This window comes from Siniperca chuatsi, linkage group LG7 (genome assembly GCF_020085105.1).
Source record: "Siniperca chuatsi isolate FFG_IHB_CAS linkage group LG7, ASM2008510v1, whole genome shotgun sequence".
Taxonomy (NCBI): domain Eukaryota; kingdom Metazoa; phylum Chordata; class Actinopteri; order Centrarchiformes; family Sinipercidae; genus Siniperca; species Siniperca chuatsi.
Window position 1 is genome coordinate 24,770,868 of NC_058048.1, and position 25,760 is coordinate 24,796,627.

The 25,760-nt window shown below is 38.2% G+C and overlaps 1 protein-coding gene and 1 long non-coding RNA gene across 3 annotated transcripts in view; one reads left to right on the top strand and one right to left on the bottom strand.

Annotated features, from left to right (window-relative positions):
• LOC122879410 overlaps positions 1–11,736 on the bottom strand; it is a 39,713-nt gene extending 27,977 nt beyond the window's left edge. Inside the window, exons 1-2 of the long non-coding RNA XR_006378704.1 lie at positions 11,519–11,736; positions 10,175–10,622 (exon numbers count right to left, since the gene is read on the bottom strand). This is a non-coding gene — a long non-coding RNA (uncharacterized LOC122879410). The remainder of the gene's footprint in view (positions 1–10,174; positions 10,623–11,518) is intronic.
• Positions 371–25,082, top strand: LOC122879400 (glutamate receptor ionotropic, kainate 1). Of its 2 annotated transcripts, XM_044203460.1 has the most exons (16): positions 371–782; positions 7,898–8,065; positions 8,187–8,444; positions 12,102–12,283; positions 12,838–12,891; positions 13,367–13,540; positions 14,486–14,629; positions 18,427–18,534; positions 19,079–19,120; positions 19,488–19,601; positions 19,709–19,912; positions 20,014–20,237; positions 20,871–20,989; positions 21,232–21,449; positions 21,767–21,992; positions 22,137–25,082. In XM_044203460.1, the coding sequence occupies exons 1-16, from the start codon at positions 698–700 to the stop codon at positions 22,424–22,426; spliced, it is 2,610 nt and encodes an 869-aa protein (XP_044059395.1). In that variant the 5' UTR covers positions 371–697; the 3' UTR covers positions 22,427–25,082. The 2 variants fall into 2 exon arrangements, with proteins under 2 accessions (XP_044059395.1, XP_044059396.1); XM_044203461.1 differs by lacking the exon at positions 19,079–19,120.
• The last annotated feature ends 678 nt before the right edge of the window (positions 25,083–25,760 follow it).

Below are 25,760 nucleotides of genomic sequence, written 5' to 3' on the forward strand. Positions count from 1 at the left end.
ATGAAATAAATAAATAAATAAATAGGCAAAGCACTGAGAAAAGGGCTAATTAAGGGTCAGCTTTTTACATTAACAAATAAGAAATATATAACAATATTTAATGGGGAATTATCTATAAACACTAAAATATATAGTACATACAACTACTGTGTGATGGTCTACAGCAACATTTGGTTGGATGCCTGGTATTTAGTTTTGTTTAAAATACAAATTTAATAGTTGAAATATATGAACCCTATTCCTCCTAAGTTGATTTTCTCTAGTGTTGCTTCACAGTTGCCAATTAATCTTTTATTTTGAAAGTTGTAACCAGAAACGTCATTTTCTATTTGTGCAGGCTTGACAGCAGCAGAGCGCACGGTCCTCCTCCTCAGTTGCAGCCTACAATTCAAGTGTGCACCAGAAAAAAAAAACATGATAAGAGGGATGTCTGGACAGTGAATATGGGGAGCAAAACCTTACTGGTACATAAAGGATTTTAGAATGGGAATACTGGAGTTCTTTTGATCAGTGACAGCTGCAAGTGGAGTGTGTGTTTTTGTTGTTGTTTTTTCTCATCACAATGTGTGAGGGATGGATGTGGGTCGGATGCCAGTTTATTTTCTTTACGGATACAAGGACCGGCAAGTTATCAGCATGAATTACAGAGGGCAGAAAAACTGATATCAATGTTAAATTTGACTCTGGAGGGAGGACCATGGCGAAAAGGAAGGGACTGTTATTTCCACTGCTCTACTTTATGGCAGAGTTTTGGCTCACTTCACAGCAAGTCCTGAGAATTGGTAAGTGGTAAGATTGTTAGTTTTTTTTATGTCATTCCTATTAACTGTTAATGTACAGACACTGTTCAGTACATTTGTGGTGCTTTTTAGGTTACATGATTTATCTGTTGCTGTGTCACTATAACAAGTATCATGCAATCATCATTATCAGTATCTTGTAATATCCAACATACAGCAGCGTGCCTGTTATTCAATAGCGAGCTTGTATTGAGTGTCACTAGAAGAAATATTTTTATCCTGTAGAGACTTTTCATATTGCTGTGATGTTATAAGTTTCAACTCTATTGGTTTTCATCAAAATCATGTTAATCCACTTTGGTTGGCTAATGCCAGAGGCTCTCTCTCCGTTCCTCCATGTTGACAGCGCAGGTCAGCGGCAGATGAGTGATTAGGCTAAGTGTTGGCTTGTGTCGGCATGATGTCTTTGGCACAGAGGAATGTGAAATGGATACAGAGCTAAAGAATAAAGAGTGGGCAGTCTCAGTGAAACTTTGTTATATTTGGTTTCTCCTCTACCTAACAAATTAAAAACTTATTTGGTCTTGGTGCATATGTATGCACTGTGAATGTGGATCTGAGTCCAAAATTGTCTGTTAAGCCTTTGAGAGTTGACAAGAACCCTGCACTCAACTTCAATCTGCACTTGTAATTAGACAAACAGAGCTCTTGCTCCGACTATCCCCCTTTGATTTCTGATGCAACTTTGTAACAGTGAGCCGGTGTTTGCTAGCAAATTAATGCTGTCTGCTCCTCTCCCATTGGTTATCCACTATTCCTCTCATGGGTTAGAAGATTGCATCACAAAAATGACTTTTTTAATTTAGGCCTCAGGACTCTGCTTCATTCACTGCCCAGGGCGACTGTATTTTTCTAAATTTCCTCTACTTCAAAGACTTTAGGAATCAGACTTGTGGCATTGCATAACTTTGAAGGCTAATAGGACGGCGCCACCTCCCCGTTCTAACAGTCCCGATCTGTGCTCTATATTGTTAATCTCTCTAAATCATCTATCACTCTCCGAGGCCACCTAATCTTTGTCATTATCTTCATGACCTGCACACATTATAATCTCTGCCATATGGTGTGTGGCTTGGTTCAATTAACATTTCTCTGTCTTGGCAAGTGTTGGCATCAGATTGTGACTGGCTTCCACTCTTTTCACTGGGGTTGGTAATAATGGTAAATCTTCTCCCCCAAGCCCTTAAACAACTAACACTAATCTTCTTTATGCAGAAAGTCTCTTCCCCAAATATGGTACTTAGGCAGCGACCAAATCTCATCACTGGGGAGAGCACAGAAGCAGCAGCTTGTGGCTTGGCCTCCGCTCTATTTTTCTGTTTGTTAAATTCCTGTTTCCTCTTGCTTGCATGCTTTATGTATCGTGATATCTGATTTGTTTATTTACAATTCGACCCATATGATGAGAAAGGTGTAATTGGCTACTGTCGGCCAAAGAAATATCATTTGATTTAATCATCTCCCTGTCTGACGTCCAGCTGTATATAAATTAGGTGAATTTGATACAGATTATAATCCTAATTTTTATTCTATCGGTCTAAATGTTTGTGGTGGTGGGTCGCAAGCAGCTATCCTATAAACAGAGAAACCTCAGTGCTCCACATCAAACGAAGATAGTAGACTGGTTAGGACCTCCTCTCCTCATTCATCCACAGTCTGGCATGGGCCCAGGTTGGAGTGGTGGCTGGTGGTGTTGTTGAGGTGGGGGTGGGAGGTCTCACTGGGAACTGGCCCAGGATGGGCAGAGGGGAGACAGCAAAACACTACGTCATTGTGTTCCTCTGCCTTAAAAGACTCTCCTTCATGTGATAATTGCATTGAGTTACAAAATCACAGATTAGAATCAGGATCTAAAGATCAGTTTCTTAACGTTAACCTCTTACTTTGGGTTTCTGGATTAAAAAAGGTCCACCCAGCTGCCTAAACCTGAACCCTGTTATTTTTCTTGCTCTCTGCACTGAAGCGAGGAACAGAAGTCTATAAAAAAGCATAGCCTAAGGCTTTATCAGCACTTGCCTGCAGCACAAGCAGAATCTTTTGTTTTTGTGACCTCCTAGCATGCATCACCCCACAGCACTGTCTGCCCTATTAAAGATGAGATGGAAGCTCAGTGATCCTGAAAATTATATTGGAAAGTAATTAATGGTAGCATAGTAAGAATTTTTATTCCTCCTTTCTTTATAAATTGTTTTAATCATAAAGTCCTGATAAAAAATAGTGAACTCTGCTGTGTTCAAATAACAAGGAAGATGATTCCTTGCAAAAGAAGCTGGGCTTTAATAGACAGGTATTCATAGTTTATTTATTTTATTATATTTGTGAGGACTGAATGTGGATGGTTACATTCTTGGGTTATTTACAATGCACAATAAAGTGTCTCGCTAGACAAGCTTGTCCAGTGAGTTCTGCTCTAACTTTATACTTTTACCTGCACCTCTAAGCTCAAATTTGTAATTACTGAATTATAAATGTTCCCAGGCAGCTCTGACTTTCTTGTCCATTTGTTCATTTGCTTGCTAATGGCCTATTGAGGGAGTGCATTGATCCATCTGCAAACAGAAAGTGTGAGATGTGTATTCCCTATTTTATCTGTATCAGTATTGAAAACGACCTACTCCATGAAATGTAGAAGAGCAGAATATAAAGATGCACTGAGCCATGATCCCATGACCCATTTTTGCACTTACACTCAAAAAGCGACCACACAGTCCTGCTAAAAAGCTTGTTTTCAGGCAAGATTGTTTACAGGCCGCAGCGTCATGTCGCAAAAGCCACACAGGATCGATTTCTTCCTCAAAGATATCCATTTATTTACTATATATTTTAATCTTATTTTACTATTAAAATAATTTTACAAATTATTGATCACATTTAAGACGTGATGTGATATCTATAGATTTGCATGAACTTAATGTTAGAGTGGAGGCATGTGCCTGAAATAAGTGAGGACATAAATGTTCAAATCTGTCCAAAATGATTGCAATATGATTCACGTTAGTGGGAATGATCGTTTTTGCATAACAATTTTCATTTTCACTGAAAAAACTGAAAAATCATGATGATGTGACATTTGTTGGGGTCTGTATCAGACATACATGTTTTCTTACATCTGGAGAACAGATTTGTAGGCCAGGGCATCTCTGCAGCACTACATTATAATGCTGTTTTGTCATTCATTTTACCTTTACTTGGCCATTTTGCAATTTCAATAATATTTCGATTAATTGTGCAGCCCTAATGGTGATCAATAAGTAACCGGAAATTGCAGTACAGAAATGCGTGTCAACCAGAGACAACTGACAAGTTTATGTAAAATGTATCACTCAAGTCTTGGTCACAATTCTTTAATTACCTAATTCAAGAGATCATTATGTTTATGTAAAAGAATGAATATGGGCCAGTAAATTATTATTGGATTTTTAAAACTCAAATATTGATATGGGTATTAGCAGGGCTCCAATTTGAAACACTGATTATGTTATGATCTGAACATTAGTGCCTGTTTGGAGCCTCAGGTGTGGTGAAGGTTTTTCACAAAGAGATTGATTTGAAATATCGTGTTGAGCTGCGAACAAAGCTGGTTGATTTCAAGGTATCTTAGACAATTCCAGGATTTTAGGTTGCTCAACTTTAAGAAAAAAAAAAAGTCTGTCTGAAAGGCTGAGGAAATCATTAAATGCCGCTCTGGATATCAGCGTTGACTCAATCTCATTGGACCACAATTGTTAAAGCCTGGGATAGAGACAAACTTAATTATTTTCCTGGTGATATGCGCTGAGTGTTTTGTGAGGTCTTTTAATTGATAATGCATGTAGAGATAAGACTATGATTTCCTGCCTCAGTTTTCAACTACATGAATACATAAGCTAATTTGAAACCAATTTTCCACAAATGAAGTGGAGTGTGGTTGCTACTTCACTGCAGATGTCTGGATGGTTGATGGTGGTCATGGGTATGATAATAACTGAGTGATTATAGCTGAGCTTTAGTACTCTGCTGCACAATAACCAAGCTAACAGATGGATGAGCCATTTCCTGATGCAGTGTATAACCACTCCAGGCATATTAATAATATGTGTTGTCCAAAGACATTTTTAATAAAGAGCTCAGCTAATTTAAACAGTATCAATATTTTCCAGTGGTGTTTTGCTGATGTGGACCAGCACTGACTGCCTGGACGAGCGCTCTTTATGCCGAAATGCAGACAAACTGCCGTCACAATGAATCCCCCGGGTCACTCTCTGGAAATCCAGAAACTTATTATACTTTAAAGACAAATTTAAGATCTTATCTCAGGTGGAAATGAGAGGAGGGATAAATGTTTGTTTTTTTTCCTGTGGGATATGCCTTTCCACCAAGCTTCAAAGAGTCTTTTGCTGACAAAAAAAGTTGTGTGTGTAAATAGTCTATACAGCTCATTTCAAATATAAAACCTTGCAGCCAAATGCGAGTCTGTTTGTACACAGTGGCCTACCCAGATGTGAGCGGATGCTGCCACTGTCTGACAGCTGCTAATAGGTCTGTTTTTACTTGTAGGAGCCTATTTTAATTGGATTCAGTTTTTGAATATTTTTGTTTGAGTTGGCTTCTTTTGTGAGCTTACTTTGTTTGCGCATTATTTATGACTTAAGCTTATAGACCTATTGTAGGACTGTCAATGACGTTACATTTCTCGCTGTAAGAGGAAATAAATTAAATAAACTGAGCTGTAAGGCCATATCAATATATAATTAAAAGCTACTGATAAATGCTGACTTTATAAGCTAACTTTATTTCATTTTAGGGACAGGTGTAGAGCATCTCAAATTATGTTTTTTCATTATTCACTGTTTGTTCATTTGTAATATTTGCCATGTAATACACTTTGCAGATGCATGCGGCACATATTTTGGCTGCATTTTGAGCTCTTGCATAGGAATGGATGCATATTATTATGTGAGTGATTAGAGGTCAACTACAAAAATGTAAATCAGAAAATATAAATAGCAGCAGCTATTTTTGCCTTTAGCACACACTGGACCGTCTATCTTCACAGCCCTGTTAAAGTATGAGGAAAACAAAATTACTGATGATGCTGCCACTTGGATTATTTTGTTGTTATATACTAAATAGGGTCTGTGACATTTGCTGCAGCCACTGCGCTTGAAGCAAACAAACATCAAGACTGGCCGTACAAAACTCATGTTTATTTCCCCTTTTATATTGAATATACCTCAGAGGAAAAAGTCACATCAAAGACGCTGAGATGGAATACATTTTCTTGGCAAATTTGGGTGAAGTTTATTGTATTTTGGCCTGAGAATTTTATATTCCAGTGGATAGAATTAAGGACTTTAACAGGTCCTAGCAGTGGCTCACTTAGGCTTGGTAACGATAATTAGGATTGGCACTTTCAAGCATGCTTTTAGTGACCAGGGAGTCCAGACAAGGCTCTCTCAGTTTGGGGTTTGAGGCTATGCTACACCAAAGAAAAAGGTCATTCACAATCAAGGTCTCAAGGGGAGCTTTTTAAAGGGCCTTTCTCCTTCCAAATCAATCACAATTTCACAGGCAATTCTTCAAAGACTGAGAGTGCAATGACCTATTGCCATCTGTAGCCTCAGTGCTGAAGTGAGGTCATTTGCAAACTATTGCAGCATTGAAATGGCATCTTCATGATTTGTGTTCATGGTTAATGTAACTATTGATTAACAATTTTGAAAATGCCAGAGCTTTTAAAGTACCTTCCTTTAGTCTTTGTTTTTAGGAAAAATCATGTGTATGTGGCAAACTTAAAAACTGTTTATTTCACATTTGTTTTAGGATAAAGAAACTGACTTACCCTGCTTTATGTAAGTGAAATGTAAAACATTATATGTATGGCTCATGCCTGGCTGGAGTAATATATATCCATATTGCCGGCCATGGCATGCAAGACCCACCATCTTTCTGGAGCAGCGCGGTGGATTAAGAGTTGGACGGTTTTCAAAATGATCTCAACTCTGAAACAACCCCCTCCCTGTGGCCCGGGCACACACAGCCAGCTGAAAAGTGATTGTGTTTAAAAGAAATGTATCTTGAAATTCTCAGCTAATTTTGAAAGCTTTGGTAAGTGTTTACCACCTCGTCCTATGTAGGGGGAAATGTGAAATAGCATCGTCAGACTGCACCTTCTGAAGGCGTTTTCTATAAAGATGGTTTTCAGGGTTAATGTAACTATTGATTAACTCTCGTAGTGTAGTTTACACTTGAAGCAATGTTGAATTAGTACAGAATGACCAGCAAATTTCACAATAAAAAGATTGGTCATATCAAATAGCAGAAAAGCACGTCATAGGACTTCAAAGTCTCAGATGCTAGTTTCATAAACATCCAGGTAGCAGATAAGTCATAGCAGGTATTTCATAGCAAGAGTGTTTATGGCAGCCTGAGCAGAAACACTTAGCCTTTAACCTCTTTACAGTAAATTACATTATGTTTTGGGGCCTGACTATGTGACACTATAAATCACTAGCTGGTGGGTACACATTTAAGTATGATTTCATCGAAGGTGACTGTTGTCTAGAGCAGCAAATTGAAAAAGATTGGAAATATGACTGTGTGAGGTGAATGGGTGCAGCTGTTCATCTGTTGAACTGGAGTGAATTACTATTAGAAAGGAGAGCAAAAAGATAGTATGGGATGCTCTTAAATGTCTGCCATGATAATGTATTACTGGATAACTCCCCAGATGTATTAGCTGTGAAACTGGCCTATAATGAACTGAAAGTGTGGCATGTCTTCATAACCAAATCATCCCACATACTATTGTGTCAGCTTGTGAAATTTAAGCCATGTAAATAGGGTGAAGTCAGTAAAGGTCACGCTTTTCTCTGAATGAGATTAAATCCTGTCATCTCAACCAGGTCCCTTAGTAGCATTATGTGGCAGAAGTACAAATAAAATTGGGCCATATTATGCAATCAGAATTTGTGTTGTGGTAACCTTCAAACTTAAAAAAAAAAAACCCACACGCTTTAATGGAGGTGAATAACTAGGTTGAGTGAAGTCACTCGATTAATAACTTTTCTGCTATTTTCAGTGATCTGGCTAATACTCTGTTTCTTCTCTTCCTACAGGGGGCATCTTTGAGACGCTTGAGAATGAGCCCATTAGTGTTGAAGAACTGGCCTTTAAATTTGCTGTGACCAACATAAACAGGAACCGGACCTTAATGCCAAACACCACATTAACCTATGACATCCAGAGAATAAACCTGTTTGACAGTTTTGAGGCCTCAAGAAGAGGTAAGGATGATCTCGTTTAATTCCGAAAGCTTTTTGTGTTGAAGAATCAATAAAAGAGATTGAGTGTCTCTCCTGTTGGTCATTTGTTATTTTCACTCCACTCTCTCTTTCATTACTTCAGCCTGCGACCAGTTGGCTCTGGGCGTTGGGGCTGTATTTGGCCCCTCTCACAGCTCATCTGTCAGTGCGGTCCAGTCTATTTGTAACGCCCTGGAAGTCCCTCACATCCAGACCCGCTGGAAACACCCCTCAGTGGACAACAAAGACAGCTTCTACATTAACCTTTATCCTGAATACACCTCCATAAGCCGAGCTGTGCTGGACATAGTGCAGTACTACAAGTGGAAGACAGTCACTGTTGTCTATGAGGATGCAACCGGTGAGTCAAAATGAGATCTTATGACAGGAGACATATGGTGTTAATCCCAGAGGGAAAATCAGTTTTCAAAACAGCAGTATAGCAGCATATGTCAGCAGTGATTAAAACATAGCAGGAAGCACACAAACTTTAGTGTGAAACTATGTCACATAGATTTACAAAACTGATGGCCATATATATATATATATATATATATATATAAATAAATAAATAAATATATATAAAAGTGCTGTTAAAGTGTTTGTTGGTGGTAGGCAGGAAGGACCTCCTTTGTTTTTAAAGTTAAGCTAAGTGATGAGAAGTGATGTGGAATAATTGCAGTATATAGCTTCTGTTGATTGGACACTGAGGAATCTGATTTGAACAATTACAGCTCCCACAAGGAATTAGGTTATTATAACAAAGTGCCCCATTATAACAAATCAGCTTTTTAGAAGAAATAATGATGGGAAAATACCCTGCTATGGGACGATACATTGTTGTTTCTCTTAAGAGATCACAATGTAGATGTTTTGAAATTGATTCTCTTCATTCAAAATGTTCCTCCATGGCTTTCAACAGACACACTTTCTGTGCAAACCAGTGTTGGAAGGTTCTCAAAATCAGAAAACAAAAGAGATGCTCTAAAAATGTTCTCACCCTTCAGTTGGCAGTTTGATGGCCTTGGACTCCCATTTGGTTTTTCTATTGTGAAGCTCATAGATGATGAACATTTGTTTTGATGGTGATGTTGATTATAGCTGTGATGAAATTAAAATAGTTAACATAACATGGATTACACCATGGATTTACTGTGAGTATTAAAATGCTATGATTTACACAAGTGCTGTGCAGTTGATTAATTGATTAATTGATTAATTAATCAACAGAAAATGAATAGACAACTGTTTTAATCATTTGAGTTATTAATCAAGCAAAAATGCCAAAAAAAAAAAGTTTCCAGTAAGGATTTCCTGCTTTTCTTTGTTTGTAAATTGAATGAGTTTGTGTTTACGACTGTTGGTCAGACTGGGCATTTTTTCACTTTTCTCAAACATTTTGATTGATGGATTCATCGTAAAAAATAACAGACAGATTATTTTAAAATAAAAAACAATTGCTGCAGCACGTTTAAACCATAAATTATAATGTTCACTATAGATCGTAGTAATGTACCATACTGTCATGCCAGAGATTTACAGAGTACAGCAAAATACTAGTTCAACCTACAGATTTACTGGGTGTTCAGACTAAAGCACTATGGTTTACACCACAGATTTACTGTACATAATGAAATGCCAAACTCACCTGCTGTATACAGACATAAAATATCACCATGACAAACATACTGTAGTCACTGCAAATGACTACATAGAAACCTGTAATGACATGCATCCCATAACATCAAACTCCTGTTGTGCTGTTACAGTAAGATAATCCTGCTTTTCAATAACTGCTGCGGCCTGTCACAACTACTAATACCTTAAACTACTACTCCACTCACTGAATATAAGCACATCTAATCAGACTGCCACACCAAACATCACACCAACCACTGAGCACCAAGGATACAGCAAAACGACGTGACCATGGTAACTGCAGTTTATGAAAAGAAAGCCATAAAATAGATAATGGTTAATAGAAAACATGTTTATAATCATCTCAAACTGTGCAACAAGGCCCAAGATGAATAAGCATCCAATCTCCAAACTGTAGCAAACTATGATGCGGTAATGGAACATGTTTCTTACCTTTTTTGATAGTGTGTTTGCAAATTCAGTCACATGTCCTCTCAGCAGGTCAGACTCCACAGCCAGCAGTCACAGCAGCACCTGGTTTGATGTTCTGATGGTGTTCACTCAGTCTCCTATCCGCTTACATATTGTGATTATAAATTGGAACAACAATGTCCGGGTGGAGCAGTAACTAATATTGTCTCACAGTGTGGTTGTTCGTGAGGCGGTAATGCAACAGGTCATTTGGAGAGAGAAGCATCTGATGGAATATTGTGATCCTGCCGTTGAAAATGATTAATCGTTTCACTGCAGCGTCAAAACGTCCGCCATTGCTGTATGCAGGTAGCAGAGGCTGGCACATTTTCCTCATCCACTATCTTTGAGCCAATTTAGCTAGCTTAAATGCAGGTGACCAGTGTAATGTGCTATTGATGTTGAACAGACATCTCCACACAGTGATGACCTGTCAAAGCAGAAGTACCTCTTAGTATGATCTATGATGCGTCGCTTCAACACATCAAAAGCACGTGGCAACTCCTAATGAGGCCTGTTTACACCTGCTTCGAGCGCAACATCCCTATTCCTGCAGTAGTTAAAGTGCGTATCTACGCCTTAATTTCACCGTTTTATTTTGAAAGTCTTTGTCAGAAGTTTAGGTATCATGTCCGCAATGACGGCGCTTGACGAATTTAATGTGTTGCAGTTCCTCGCTGTGACCACTGGAGGGCAGTAAACACTTGTGATTTTTTTTTTTATTGCAGAAATTATGGTAAAATAAGATAAAATATACGAATATGCGTGTATGTTATATGTGCCATAACTAAAAGTAAGTAATATGCCAGGGGTTCATCTGAAAAATGTAAAAATAAGTAACGTTAAATAAATCAAAAGGTTCAGCAGTTCAGACGATTATCTTATACAATTTATATTTTGAAATTGTTTGGATGTGCTGATGAATTTTAGTTTCAAACATTCTGTGATATAAAGTTCACCTCTGTGGATGTAAACTCTTGCTAAGATAACATTCTTGATTAAATACAATAAGGTCTGCTTTAACTAGCTAGGTGGAGATGGAGACTAGCTGAGTGTATTTAGAAATTAGTGTTTGCCCTCTAGTGGCCACAGTGAGGAACTGCAACATCAAATTCGTCGAGTTGGCATAAATACAAACGTGACGGTGTATGCTAGCACTTCCGTTGTCTGCTGACAAAATGAAGTCAAACAATCAGAAACAAACAAAAAGAAATGTTCTTTCATTTTTCTCTAGTGGTGACAGTTAGAAACTACAACTAGTTAATATTCAGTTGACTAATGTAAAGTGGTGCTAGTAAGGTTCTCCACTGGAACTGATTAACTTACCAAGTTAACAAGGCTACATTTACTGACCGATACATCCGTCTGTCATGTGACCCTCGCCTCCTGTCTGCCTTTGTGGAGATGACGGTTGGCAGTGTATATAATCATTTGTCTTCACTACCCTCTAATGGTCACACTCAGGAACTGCAACGAAAAATTAGCCAAATTAGCGTCAATGCAGACATAATTGCATGCTCACATCAATGCTTTCAAAATAAAGTGACTGAACAGAAGCCATCAGAAATGAACTAACAGATATTATGAAATGATCATACCAGTTTTCTCTAGTGGTCACAGTTAGAGTCTACAACTTTATATTCTTCAGTGAAGCTTAATATGTTCAGTTACAGTATAGCAACAAACAGTAGGTAACATGCCCCAGGTTCATGGGGAAATATATATATATTTAAAATTACAAAAAGATTCAGCAGTTCAGATAACTATTTGATACGATTTACATAAGAGCTTCTCAGGCTTGGGGGCTGAATAGTGGATGTTTACTGTTGCATTTCATTTTTTAAAATTATAAACATAGCTGTTTTTTTTTATTTACTTAGGCTAATGATGGTCTTTTTTTTAATTTAAGGACTGATTCGTTTGCAAGAGTTAATCAAAGCTCCATCCAGATACAGCATTAAAATCAAGATCCGCCAGCTGCCAACAGGAAGTAAAGATGCCCGTCCTCTGCTGAAAGAGATGAAGAAGGGGAAGGAGTTCTATGTCATCTTTGACTGCTCTTACCAAACATCAGCTGATGTTCTCAAACAGGTGAATAACACAAACATCTACCAGCATGCTGTCTGCACTGGGCAGAGGTCATTGTCCTCAGGGTTTAGTCCATAATTTGACACCTAAAATGCAATGTTCTCTCAGAAATCCAATTAGAATTTTTCGGTGGAAAATAGTCTCTGTGTTATTTTGGTGTTTCTGCATTGCTTTTGGTTTAATATTCACTATTTGCAAGATTAGTCAAATTCTATCCCTTTCAGAAATCCTATGTTCATTTCCAAATCCAAGCAGAGCCTATTTTCAAGCCACATACACATTTAGAACCAAAAGCTGCACAGAAGATTAATTGGAAACACTACGCTAACATGAGCAAATTGTGACAGATACTTGTTGATGCAAACCATGTACACAATACAAAATGAGGCAATTCAGAAAATGGATAGAATGTGTAATTTGAGTCCCTGGGTATAGATATGGTTAGATGTCATTAGGCAAAGAAAAGATTATTTATGCTGGCTGGAGCAAAACTTTGGTGTAAATGTACAGTCAGAGGGAAAACTGTGAACCACTCCTTTATCTCTCATCCTATTTAGATCTTGTCCATGGGGATGATGACTGAATATTACCACTTCTTCTTCACCACACTGGTAAGAAAACTGTTATCAAGCCACTTTTCTGAAATTTCTACATCTCAAGAACACATGAAGGTTGTTTTATTTAACAAGTGTGCACAGGAACTTTGACTCTTGAGGTTTCCCTTTGAAATTGGAATGAAAAACCTGATTGATATGTACGTTGGGAACACGCCACGCAATAACACACTGTTCCATTGTCTTAATTAAGTGTCATTTTATCCTACACAAGCTCAGATGTGTGTGTTCACCCAGAGATTCTGTTATGCAAAGATTATGCAGATGAACTCAAACATCTGTGGTTTGTTTTATAATAAGATTGCTGGATGTTTTCAGTGCCCTTGGCATAATTCAGTGGTATACTGTATATTGTTCCACTGTTTTAATCAAGTGTCCCTTTACCCTTGCTGAGTAAGTCACATCTACTTTTGGGTACTTTTAAGCAGAATCACATTCATTCTGCACTGATGATGATGTTGTTCTTCAACAGGACCTGTTCGCCCTCGACCTGGAGCCGTACCGCTACAGTGGGGTCAACATGACAGGGTTCAGACTGCTCAACATAGACAGCCCTCAGGTGGCCTCGGTGGTGGAGAGGTGGGCCATGGAGCGACTGCAGGCTCCCTCCAAAGCAGAGACTGGAATGATGGAGGGGATGATGACTGTGAGTTTACATTTACCTTCCTCCTTTCAATCCTCATGTTAAATGTCTACCAGGTGCAAGGGTTTTGTTTCTCAGTGGGGACACCCATGTTTACAATGTCCTCTCCGATAGTATTGTGATTGTCTACATACTGTAAGCAACATGCTCAACAGGTCACTGAAAGCCCATTCATTCTTTATAAAGCTAAATGGTAAATGGAAAACATATGGACAGTCTGTGAGTTTGTCAGCCGCGAAAAGTTGTCCGCAGCTGAAAACAATGACTTTTCATCAGCCAATTTGATTTCCACACTTTTTTTCCCCCATCGACTTGATTTTGAATGTTTACGTGTGCGTGGCAAGATCAGATCATTTAATTAGTCATTAAAGCTTCCTGGTTCTTCATATTTTCTCAAAGGGTAAAGGAATGAACATCATTTCCAAAACATATCACAATCAGAGAGAAATAAACCAAATTTAACTCAAATGTGACATTTTATTCACATATTGCCAACTTTGCTTGTCAAACTTGACCAAAAACTATACTCCAATGTCAAACGAGGCCATCATAAAAATCCAGACATAATCACTCAGAGATTATATGTAAATGTACACCTGGCCTGTTTTGGGAAGCTGCACAAGACCTTTACACAGAATTAATCGGAGCCCCTCATCACCCACTCTTGAGTCAGAATACAGCAATCCACATTGTTGTTTTCTGATTGTACACAATCAGAAAGGTACTTTGAATAAAACTGCTAACCGTGTTGTGCTCACTGTGGCTGGTTGTGGTTGCCTGTTTAATTGCTCTCCATGTAGTTTGTAAAACTAGTGCTGCTGTTTTTGGGTATGATTTGAGAAACCATACTTACTGTGCATGTACATCAACAGTCCTGATGCTAAGTGCATGATGGGATCTGTGACCCCCCCCCCCAGATAGATGATGACGGCCGCGTTTCTCTTTCAGACTGAAGCCGCTCTGATGTACGACGCCGTCTACATGGTGGCTGCTGCCTCGCAACGCGCCTCCCAGATCACTGTCAGCTCCCTGCAGTGCCACCGACACAAACCCTGGCGCTTTGGATCACGCTTCATGAACATGCTGAAAGACGTGAGTTTGCTTTGTGAAAGTGTGACACCCGCCCCTCTTCCTCCATCCATCCCTCCCTCCGTTTCACAGCGTGCAGCCTCCATCTCATTTCCTTATGTGCAGGAGCAGAAACAATAGAGATAAGAGATCAGATGTGATGAACGAGTAACAGGTGTTACGATTATATTATTATTATCATCATTATATTAGTGGGTTGTCAAATGGCTACTGATGAGAGCTGTCAATCGGGAGCTGCAGCTTTTTTATATGAATGTTTAAAGCAAACAGGATAAGATAATAAAGATTTCAGACAATTCCCCAAACATAAAAACTCGTTTTAAAATGTATTTGTACAATATTTCACCCTAGGTCCTCATTGTTTAAGTTTGAAGGATGCCATAGTAAGTACCCTGTAGTATAGATCTAAGGTTGTTGAAAATGAAAAGTATTAAGTTCTGCATGAACTATTGATCTGAAACAGACAGAAGCACATTTAAAAGCAAGAACTGACAGTTTGAAAAACAATTCAGTCCATCCTGTGGAAATTATCCCAGTTTAATTGTGGAAGTGGACTTTCTCAGTTCTGCTATGATATATTAATTTGAAGTTAACAGGCTCTCTTGTCACTACATTGTACTCCATAATTAGATGTTTATTTGACAAATGAGCTTTTCATTTGCAATGGCGATAGAATATTGAAGGACACAAGCAATGCCAAAGAGCCCAGCGTGTGAGTAGATTACCTTTTCAGCAGATATTGTCTGTAATTAGATTTGTGATCAGCATTTAACATAAACACACTGATGTATAAAATATGAGCTTCTTGTCCATGGGTGATTAAGGTGATTTATTTATCATTTTACAACACAAGATTGTACAATGAAATTAAAGTTTGCAGTCCCTTCATGCTACACACATAGGACATAACAGATAATTCAATTTATATTAGAAGAGGGTAACATATAAAATAAATAAAATAAAACAATATATACAGTTATTTATATACATATATACAATAATTCTGCAATTAACAGTGTATTGCTCTGCATGGTGTCTTCTACTCAATAAACATGACATCTTATATATATCTTCTCAAGTATTGTTTTTATTACAGTATATTAATTGAAAAGGACTTAAACTACCAGCCAGTATTTTCCAAAGCTTACCATATAGTTTTTCTGTTAGCCATCATTGTAAAGGCTCAGCAAAAGCACAATCGGGCAGGGAGCTGAGAGGAAATGGCCAGTATATATATTGAGAAGGTTGATTAGGAGAATGAGGGGCAGGTGTGTAGGAAGATGGAGCTCAGCTGACAGGGGAAGTGGGACGAGCTGAGGACAACTGCTGGAGGATGAAGGAATAGCAGGGTCTGAAATGACAGTAGAGGCTACTGGAAAGCAAACAGGCAAAATATTGAACCTGATATTAGGAACTTTTTGACAATGTGTGTCCATTCATTTTATTACTGAATCAAAATCAACTTGTGAGACATGAAACTTTCTTAAGTCTGTCACAGTGAACATCTTGGCTATGCTTATTCTTATCAGGTATCATCACGTGGTAATGCTGTTGAGAGTTTGCTGAGAGTTTCTAATTTTTTACCCATGAGACTCACGTTTTCATGTATCCACTCACATCTCACACGCTGTCAAAGAAAATTAAAATTAAAATAAAACTCAGACTTTGTTTTCTGTTCTCCTGAGACTTTTGTTAGGAGAGATCATAGTTGTTATAGTTGCATATTGTCCAGCAGTGGAGGAATAACCAGTGTCTGCTGCTCTCAAGTGTTTTGCGCTAGAGCTGAGAGTGGTGTGTTGGTTCTGCCAAAGCTTGACTTGACAATTGTTTAGCTTTAATGGTTAACATGGATTTCCCATGATCCTTTCACATTTTTGATACTAAACGTTTTGTAGAGAAAGTGTCATTAAGAACTCACAGCTCAAGAAAATTAGGTTCAGCTTTGTGCACTGGGACTGTTTTCCTAAATTTACCAGTGCACATACAGAGTATGTTTGTCAGTGCGGGTGGTATCTAGAGGCCTGAGGGAGGAATGGAAAAGGAAATGAGTTTTTCTCACTATGATGCTGATCGTCTGTCCAGTATGTTCATGGATGTTCAGTGGTGTGTTTAAATCTCATTCTTATCCTTTTTATCATCTGGATTCTCCAATCCGAGAAGATCCATGTCATCACTACATGTACAGTAATGACACCAACACATGGTTGAGACAGAGACACTTTTGATTGGTGAGGATTTAAAAAGTGACTTAATGACAGGAATAAATCTGGACTTAGGGGTCAAGTAGGTCTCACAGATGTGTGCGATAAGACTGTGTTAAGCGGTCTAATCAAAGAGCAACTTCACCAAATGATATCCTGTTACCGTCTATAGATGCATTAGAAAGTGATGTCAGAAACTTTACGAAGGGGGTAACGTTACTCATGATGTCATCAAGTCATATATCTGTCATATTTACATATGTAAATATACATATATATATGCTATATGTATGCATATTGAGTTTGGAGTATTGCGTAGAATCTAATGCACGGTGTAGCATGACACTAAATTAGTTACCCAGATTATTATATTATATTATAATCAATTATTGCAGCGAGTGACAGTTCACCAAAAGACCCAATAAAACCTTTCTCTCGTACCTCAAAGCCATTTAATCATTCAGAGAGTTTCAGTATGATTTGTGGTGGTTTGGAGCTTTTGCCAGTACCATGTCCTCAGTGGCATTTGGTCTGTGTCACTCCAAGTGCCCCAACAAGTCCTTTAAAAATAAACAAGTCGCACAGCTCTTCTCCCATATATATTTCCCAAACGTATTGGGCTATTATTTTCGGCTTCTGTTCACTGGAACAACCTAACAGCTATGTCCCTTTTCAAACATAATAACAGTTTATTACTGTTACGCTTGCTCACAATAATCCACAGGCTTCCACAGGCCTTGTTGTGATCACTTTCACTGAGAACCAACCGTCATATGTTTGTGCAGAAGGAATAAACTATTTACAATAAATTGTATAGATTATTATAGGTAACCCAGTTTTTCAGTGATAGAATGTAAATGAGGGAGCAGCAGCATGCTTTTGTTTCCACAGCTGAAGCCTTTTCATCAATGTGGGATTAGATTATTTCTCATTTAGATGTAATGGAGGAATGTGGCTGCGGTTTAAGTCTTGGATCTACCCTCTCCACATGTTTCTAAGAAACATGGGGTGTGTTTTGGGGTGAATTATACTTTCAGTACACTTTGATTTACAGCCAGGCAATTTTAAATCATGAAATTCAATGGGCTGAACGTTGGCAAATTCACAATAGGTATATTGATTTGTAGATGTGCCATCTTCCCATAAAGAAACTGGCTTCTCAGCTTCCTCAGTCAGAGCAGAATTGAGATGCAGCTCATTTATCTGAGCCTTCTGTAATAGAGATTTAACCTGACTGTTATTCAGCTGAGCTCGCTTCATTATCAACTGCATTCAAATATCTCTTAGCTCTGCTGCCCACCCGCTGCTCTCTACTCAGACAGAGGCCATGCCTGCCTGCTCCATTTACATCACCGTCCACCATGTTACATACTCAAAGATACTTAATATTTCCACTGAGGATCCAGCCAATGCAAAAATGTCCATTAAGATGCAGTTAGCCTTTGTCAGTGTTCTTTGATTAATGTAGCACTCATCAATTATTCATTTTTTAAGAATTGTTTCATTTTTTCAGGCTCCTGCTTGATTTTGCATTTATGTGTATGACAATGAAAACTGAGGGACTCATCGGTTTTGTTTTCTGCCCTCTCTTTGCCACAGGCACAATGGAACGGCTTGACGGGACAAATAATTATAAACAAGACAGACGGCCTGCGGAAAGAATTTGATTTAGATGTCATCAGCCTAAAGGAGGATGGCTTGGAGAAGGTGAAGTATCTGACCCGTGTCTTTACTGTCAGTACAGGTTGTTATTGTAGACATTCAAGCAGAGCTGAACAAAGTAGGAAAAATATAGACAAACAGGGCCACTGCTATTCACTGTAACCTCCTTTTTTCTAAAGTTGCAGAAAGATGAATTGTCTGTAAAACAAAATACAGTATCTTGAAATCTGGTGTCCTAATTATGCCTATAACTGTTTTGACACATACTGCAGCTCTTGCAAATAGTTGTAGTTGTCATTTTAAGCTCAAAAGTTTGTGGATGTTCCTTTAATCACATTGACAATGCTGCTCTCAATTTTGGCAGGTCATTAGCAGGCCTGTTATCTGTTAATGACAGATCTCTTCACTACAAAGAAATTCAACTTCAACTTCAACACAGTTGGAAGTAAAGATTGAAAAAATGAAATAAGAGCTGTAACCAGAGGAGTTATTATTTTCCACATTCGTCTTTAAGCCAAATCATTGTTTTTTTTTTCTTTAAGTTCAACGCTCTGTGATTAAAATGCTTTCTCTTTATTATTTCTGCAAGACAATCGCAGGCAACAACCGCCTGAATAAAGTGTGGAAAAAGGTCTGTACTTTAGCTGCCCTGGCAGACTAAAGGAATATTGACAATGTTTACTAATTTACTCTACCTGCTGCCCTCTGTGATGTCTCCCCTTTTCCTAAAGTTTTAGGTACTAGTGGGAAGAAATGTCCAACATTTATGTACTGGACATTTCAAGATTCATAAGATATTATGTTTTATGTTCTTTTCTTTTCCCTCTCCCACTCTCTCATCTGTGTTTGTTCTTCCATTGTAATTTTTCGGCGTCCAAGGTACTGGTTGCTTTTCCCTTCTTTGCTTTCATTACCTTGATCATGTGAAGGTGACTCGGGCAACTATGGATGTTTGATGTCCAGTCAGTGTGGTTATTTGGATATTTTATTCATTACAGATTGGCGTGTGGAACTCCCAAACAGGCCTTAATTTAACAGAAAACAACAAGGACTCATCCACAAATGTGACCGACTCAATGGCTAACAGGACCCTCATTGTCACAACTATTCTGGTATGAATAGAAAAATCCTTAACATTATCATAAAATCATTTTCAGGCAGCATTTGATCAGGAATGTCTTGATAAAACTAATGAAGTCTATAATGCGCCTTGTTCCAGGAAAATCCTTATGTCATGTATAAGAAATCTGATAAGCCACTGTATGGAAATGATCGCTTTGAGGGCTACTGCCTGGACCTGCTCAAAGAGCTCTCCAACATTTTGGGCTTCTCCTACGAGGTAAAGCTGGTGTCTGATGGCAAATATGGAGCACAGAATGACAAGGGGGAGTGGAACGGCATGGTGCGAGAACTTATTGACCATGTGAGTACTGATCAATATTATAAGTGAGAGAATGTCTGAGTGATCATCAGTATCATCTGTCTTTGACTGTGGCTCTGCTTGATGTTTTTGTTCTATACTAGGTGGCTGACCTCGCCGTGGCCCCTCTCACTATCACGTATGTGAGGGAAAAGGTGATAGATTTCTCCAAGCCCTTCATGACGCTGGGGATCAGCATCCTCTACCACAAACCCAACGGCACCAATCCAGGAGTGTTCTCCTTCCTCAACCCACTGTCTCCTGATATCTGGATGTATGTGCTGCTGGCATGCCTCGGTGTCAGCTGTGTGCTGTTTGTTATTGCCAGGTAAACTGCCACTTGAAGGAAAAAGTTAAACAATTTGATTTGGTTCACAGAAGTTACATGTTTTGCTAAAAATACACTTGACAAGCTGTACTGAATAGGCCACTTGGCAGCAAGAATGCAGTTACTACAAATTAAACTTGTTCCCTGGTTTAGGTTGAGCAGATGTTACTCGGTTTACATATATAAAAATCATAAAGCAAATGCTAATAAATGGGATGTATGAAAATTCTTATCTACAACTTCAGCTGCAATAAACTTTATATGTTCATAATGGTTGGTTGCACAAGCAAAATTTCACTTTGGTTGAACATTTTAACTTCCTATATCCAATACAATACACCATTTGAATTTATGAATAGTCAACCATTAATTTTGTCTGCAACAAGGACCTATAGATTCATTGAACACTGCTGCAGTAACTGACCACAATAATGTTTTTGTGTCTTTGGTCAGAATTGAGTGAGAATGGTTTTTGCCTGTTTCATTATGTCATTAACTGAGCTGGAAAAAAGGCTAAATGCAGGTAGCAATAAGTAAATATCAGTTGTTGCCACATACCTAAATATGTAATTATCTTGTCATCATAGTTTTTTTTACAGTATTAATTGTAACTGTTTGATTCTTCACCTTCAGGTTCACTCCCTATGAGTGGTACAACCCTCACCCCTGCAACCCAGACTCAGATGTGGTTGAAAACAACTTCACTCTAATAAATAGTGTGTGGTTTGGAGTTGGAGCACTTATGCAGCAAGGTATACTTACTGCAATTATAATTGTATTGTGTTTTAATGCTGTTTTCATACCTGGCAGAAGTTTCCCTTTGGTAGAGCACCTTCAACCATCACCTTCATACATAGAATAATGTTTGTGGTGTTCCTAGGAAAAATAAGGTAGTCAGTCATGGCTTTTTTTTTGTTGCATCCTGTATTCGTCATTGTCTCATGATGTTTTTGTTAATAGAATTCATAATGTACCTTGTGTTGTTATCTTACAGGATCCGAGCTGATGCCTAAGGCCCTCTCTACAAGGATAGTTGGAGGAATATGGTGGTTCTTTACATTGATCATAATCTCCTCATACACTGCCAACTTGGCTGCCTTCCTCACTGTGGAGAGAATGGACTCACCAATCGACTCTGCAGATGACTTGGCCAAGCAAACAAAAATAGAGTACGGTGCTGTAAGAGATGGCTCTACCATGACTTTTTTTAAGGTAACCTTCTTTCCACTGTACAGTAACATTACAAGTAACTGTACACCAGTGGGGGGAGGGATGCAACAAGAACACCACTTTTGATTTTAATTCAGAGTTTCGGAGACTTGTATACACTTGTCACATCCCATCTCCTGCCATGCATCAGTATGATTGCCCCAGCCAGCAGATCAGAGCAGGTCTCTGAATACTGTGCCACATATGACCATGTACCAACAATATCTGCTTTGTGTAAACTTCTGTGTTGTTGTTTGCTGTGTTGACCATCGAAGATGTATTGTTTTAAACTTCCATAAATCCTCATTCCGATTCAACAGAAATCTAAGATCTCAACTTACGAGAAAATGTGGGCATTCATGAGCAGCAGGAAAAACACGGCTTTGGTGAAAAACAACCGGGAGGGGATTCAGAGGGTTCTCACCACAGACTACGCTCTTCTTATGGAGTCGACCAGCATCGAGTACATCAGCCAGCGTAACTGCAACCTCACACAGATTGGAGGCTTGATAGATTCAAAGGGCTATGGAGTGGGAACCCCAATTGGTAAGAGAGATGAGTAACAAACTACACAGTAATAATTATAACCAATAAATGCTCCCTATCTGTCTACGAAACAACAAACCCAAAGGTTATGTCGCTGGTAATGGCAGTAATGTTTTTTATCCTGCTGGTGTTTTCCTGCTGTAGGCTCCCCTTACAGAGACAAGGTCACCATTGCCATCTTGCAGCTTCAGGAGGAAGGGAAGCTGCACATGATGAAGGAGAAATGGTGGAGAGGGAATGGCTGCCCTGAGGAGGACAGCAAAGAGGCTAGTGCTCTGGGTGTGGAGAACATAGGGGGAATCTTTATTGTGCTGGCAGCCGGACTAGTCCTTTCAGTTTTTGTAGCAATTGGAGAGTTTATTTACAAATCCAGAAAAAACTTGGACATTGAGGAGGTGAGTGTTGGTCAGTGCGAATGGCACAACAAGTATTAACACACTAGGGGACTCGATTGAAGACTGCTATGAACCTACTACACATTTGTGTTGTCAGTCATTGTTGTCTTCAGAGGACTACAGTTATCACTGGGCCAACAAAAATTTGAAGTCTGAATGTGTTGAACTGCATTGTTACAATCAAAACAGAAATACTTTTTAACGCAGAGTTTAGTGTTTTCAGTAGTTTGATGTAGAGCACACGAACATTTTAGTCTTAATTGAAAAAACACATTTAAACCCCTTTTTATGATGACAGATGGTTGTTGACTTCTGACATCATGACACTTGAACATCTTGGCCTTGCTGTTTTTCGCAAAAAACTGTAACATTGTAACATTGTTTTGTGTGGGAAAAAATGTCATTGTCATGCCATGATACTGTGGGCAAGTGATGGTAAGTGGTACCTTTTAAGGCATGTTTGCCATGTTAATTTCAGCAACTGCAGTAGATCTGAGAGTATTCTGTTATTAAATGTTGCACAGAAACTTTGACATAACAGCACTACTTCTTACCACTTTTGTATGTACTCATGTATTTCAAAAAATCTAGATTTATTCAATGACGATTGTTTCCAATGTGTTTATGAAAGAGTGCTCCCTCAAGATGCTTGACACTCAGGCCATCAGTTGCTTACTGTCTCTACTTTTGTTTTTTGTTTTTTGCTTTTTGTATTATATGAAGTTCATAAACATGCATGTATAAGTTTTGTCATGTTTGAATTGTTTCAGAATGACTAAAGTTATGTGAGAACATTACATCCTTTAACCTTTTATTTCTGGTTGTTTTGGTTTTGATTGCTCCCTTTTTCTGCATGCACAGCCTTTTCATTAACTGGATGGAGACGTTATCACAAGCTTTTGATTTCATCCACAAAACTTTTGGGTTACGTCAAGAAGATTTGAGGTCTTGTAAAACTACTATGTCTTTCAAATTGTTGCATATTTGATTGTTGTGCTTCTTTTGAGTTCTCTTTCAATCATTTGTTTTGCCCATTTCTGGTGAATAATTTTCATCACACACTCATGTTATCAGAGAACAGGGGTTTTGACTTAAGTAACCTCACATTTGCTTGTTATTGTTGTTGGCCTGCACTGTAGAAAACCTACTTTATTACACATATTTATGTATATGCTTACATACTACAAAATATATCACCAAGGTCTTATTTTTGGCATACATAGATGTTGCTTGCAAGTATTTCCAACTAACCAACTATTGTGCATTTACAAATCACTTTGCCCACATTCATTCATTGGTGTAAAGCAGTGTATCCAGAATACACTGTAAAGCAACAAATCCTAGAGCAGTTAAGATACAGAGAGATGGCCTCTGGATTCAATGTTGAAGCGGGTGGTCAAATAAGTCATCACATTGGCTAAAGACACATGCCACAGGCTCAGCAGTAGCATCTTGCACCCCTGAATGACCTTTCTCTGCCTGCTTTCAGCTCTGATCAGGCCCATATTCACTTCACTCAGGCTTAGACTTGTAAATAACATCCTCATTAGGTAGTGGATTACAAACACATATTAAACACTCCTCGTTTAAAAGTGTACGGGCCCTGTCACACAGATTAGAAAATCCTGCAGATGTAATGAAAGTCTTATTCCCCCAAATCTGACAGGTAATACTGAGCCTTGCTTGTTTTGTCTCTACATTATAGGATTTGTGTCACATTCAGGATGATGTGACAGAATTTCAGGTTTGAAATAATTATGCCTATGACTAAGGACAGTTGAGTGGGATTCATGAACAACAATCATTACCTCAATTTTTAAACACTATGTTTTTTCTTTGTTGTTTTTTTAAAGAGATGTGTTTGTCCAATGCCACATCATAAATACCTACAGAGCAAATGGAAAAGGTGATGATGATTGTTACAGGGATGATTTTTGAAAGATTTCTTGCATTATACATACAGCATTACTTCAAAATAATACTAATTTGGATGTGCAATCCCAAACATTCAATGAGAATCCAATGTTAGTGTTGCATTCAATGTCAGCAAAGCATCGCCATTATGCACATAATGACATTGCAGTTTTGATTATCAGATTTGTATCACTGGAGAACAGATTTTAATATCCAAAAGTTAATGTTCCTGCCACAATTTGAATGTAAGATTTAAATTCAAGTAGTTTCAAAAGACACATACAAGAGATTTTGACATGAAATCAGGACTCATCTTCTGCGAATTTTAACTATTCAGGTACCACCAGTGTGTAAATACAGCAAAAATCATACGAGAGATTACAAGTTTACATGAATGGCAAACACTCTGTTCCAGTTTTTTTAGAGTTGTCTCACTGACATAGTATGATGCCAGTTCAAAATCAAACAATCAACTGGAACTCTACTGTGAAGTTGAAGATGTTTTTAAGGCCAATTAATTGCTTGATTTTTACCTGACAACTGTTCAGTGTTGTGTCTTTCCTTTTTTGAACCACACTTTGCTTCTACAATTTTATCCAACATGTATCCTTTTTTACAGTTGATTCCTTTCAGTGCTGTGATGGAGGACCTGGGTATGTCTTTAAAGTGTCACACGACAATGACAAGAAAAATCCAAGCAAACGGGAGGGCAGGATTTCACAGTATGTTCCTTTGCCATACAAAACACACCTTAAGAAAATAAACAGTCTGCACCTATCAAGGGTATTGAGTTTTTAATTCATTTCATTTTAATGCTGTTCTATTCATAAATATAAATATATTAATAAAGATGAATCCCATATCCTTGTTTAAAATGTTGTTTAAAATTGTTCATAGAGCAGCATTTTAAACCATTTTCAGCCAGTGCTTCAACTGAACTGCACGGCTGAAATGGTCTCTTTTGACTACATTTGACAACACAGACAACATTTTGTAACTGACGTTCACTGTTTAGTTGGTATTGCACTCAAGTGAATCAGCAACTGAGGATGTAATAGGATCTAACTGTTAATTCTGGACATGAGATATTCTTGATGCCCAGCTGTCAATTACAATTTAGACAAACATTGTAACTATCAACACCAGCACACATCAAATGCATGAATAACCTACAGTATGTGCCTTTGGATGAAGGATGATGGCTTCCTTTAAACTTTGGGGATTTTCTGCAGTGCTAAGCTGAAAAAATGACTCAATGCTGAATCTAATTCTCACAACAGCAAAGTTAATTAAAAACCAGTGTACTTGGCAGAATTGCAGGCATCGTTTTTGCTTTTCCAGTTGGCTCTTGACACAAAATTTTGACACTTTCCTCATGACTGTTTAAGTAGTCATTCTCTGATACTGTATGACGTCTTTGACAGGTCTTGTCCTGAAAGGCACTTTTCCTTGTGCTTCT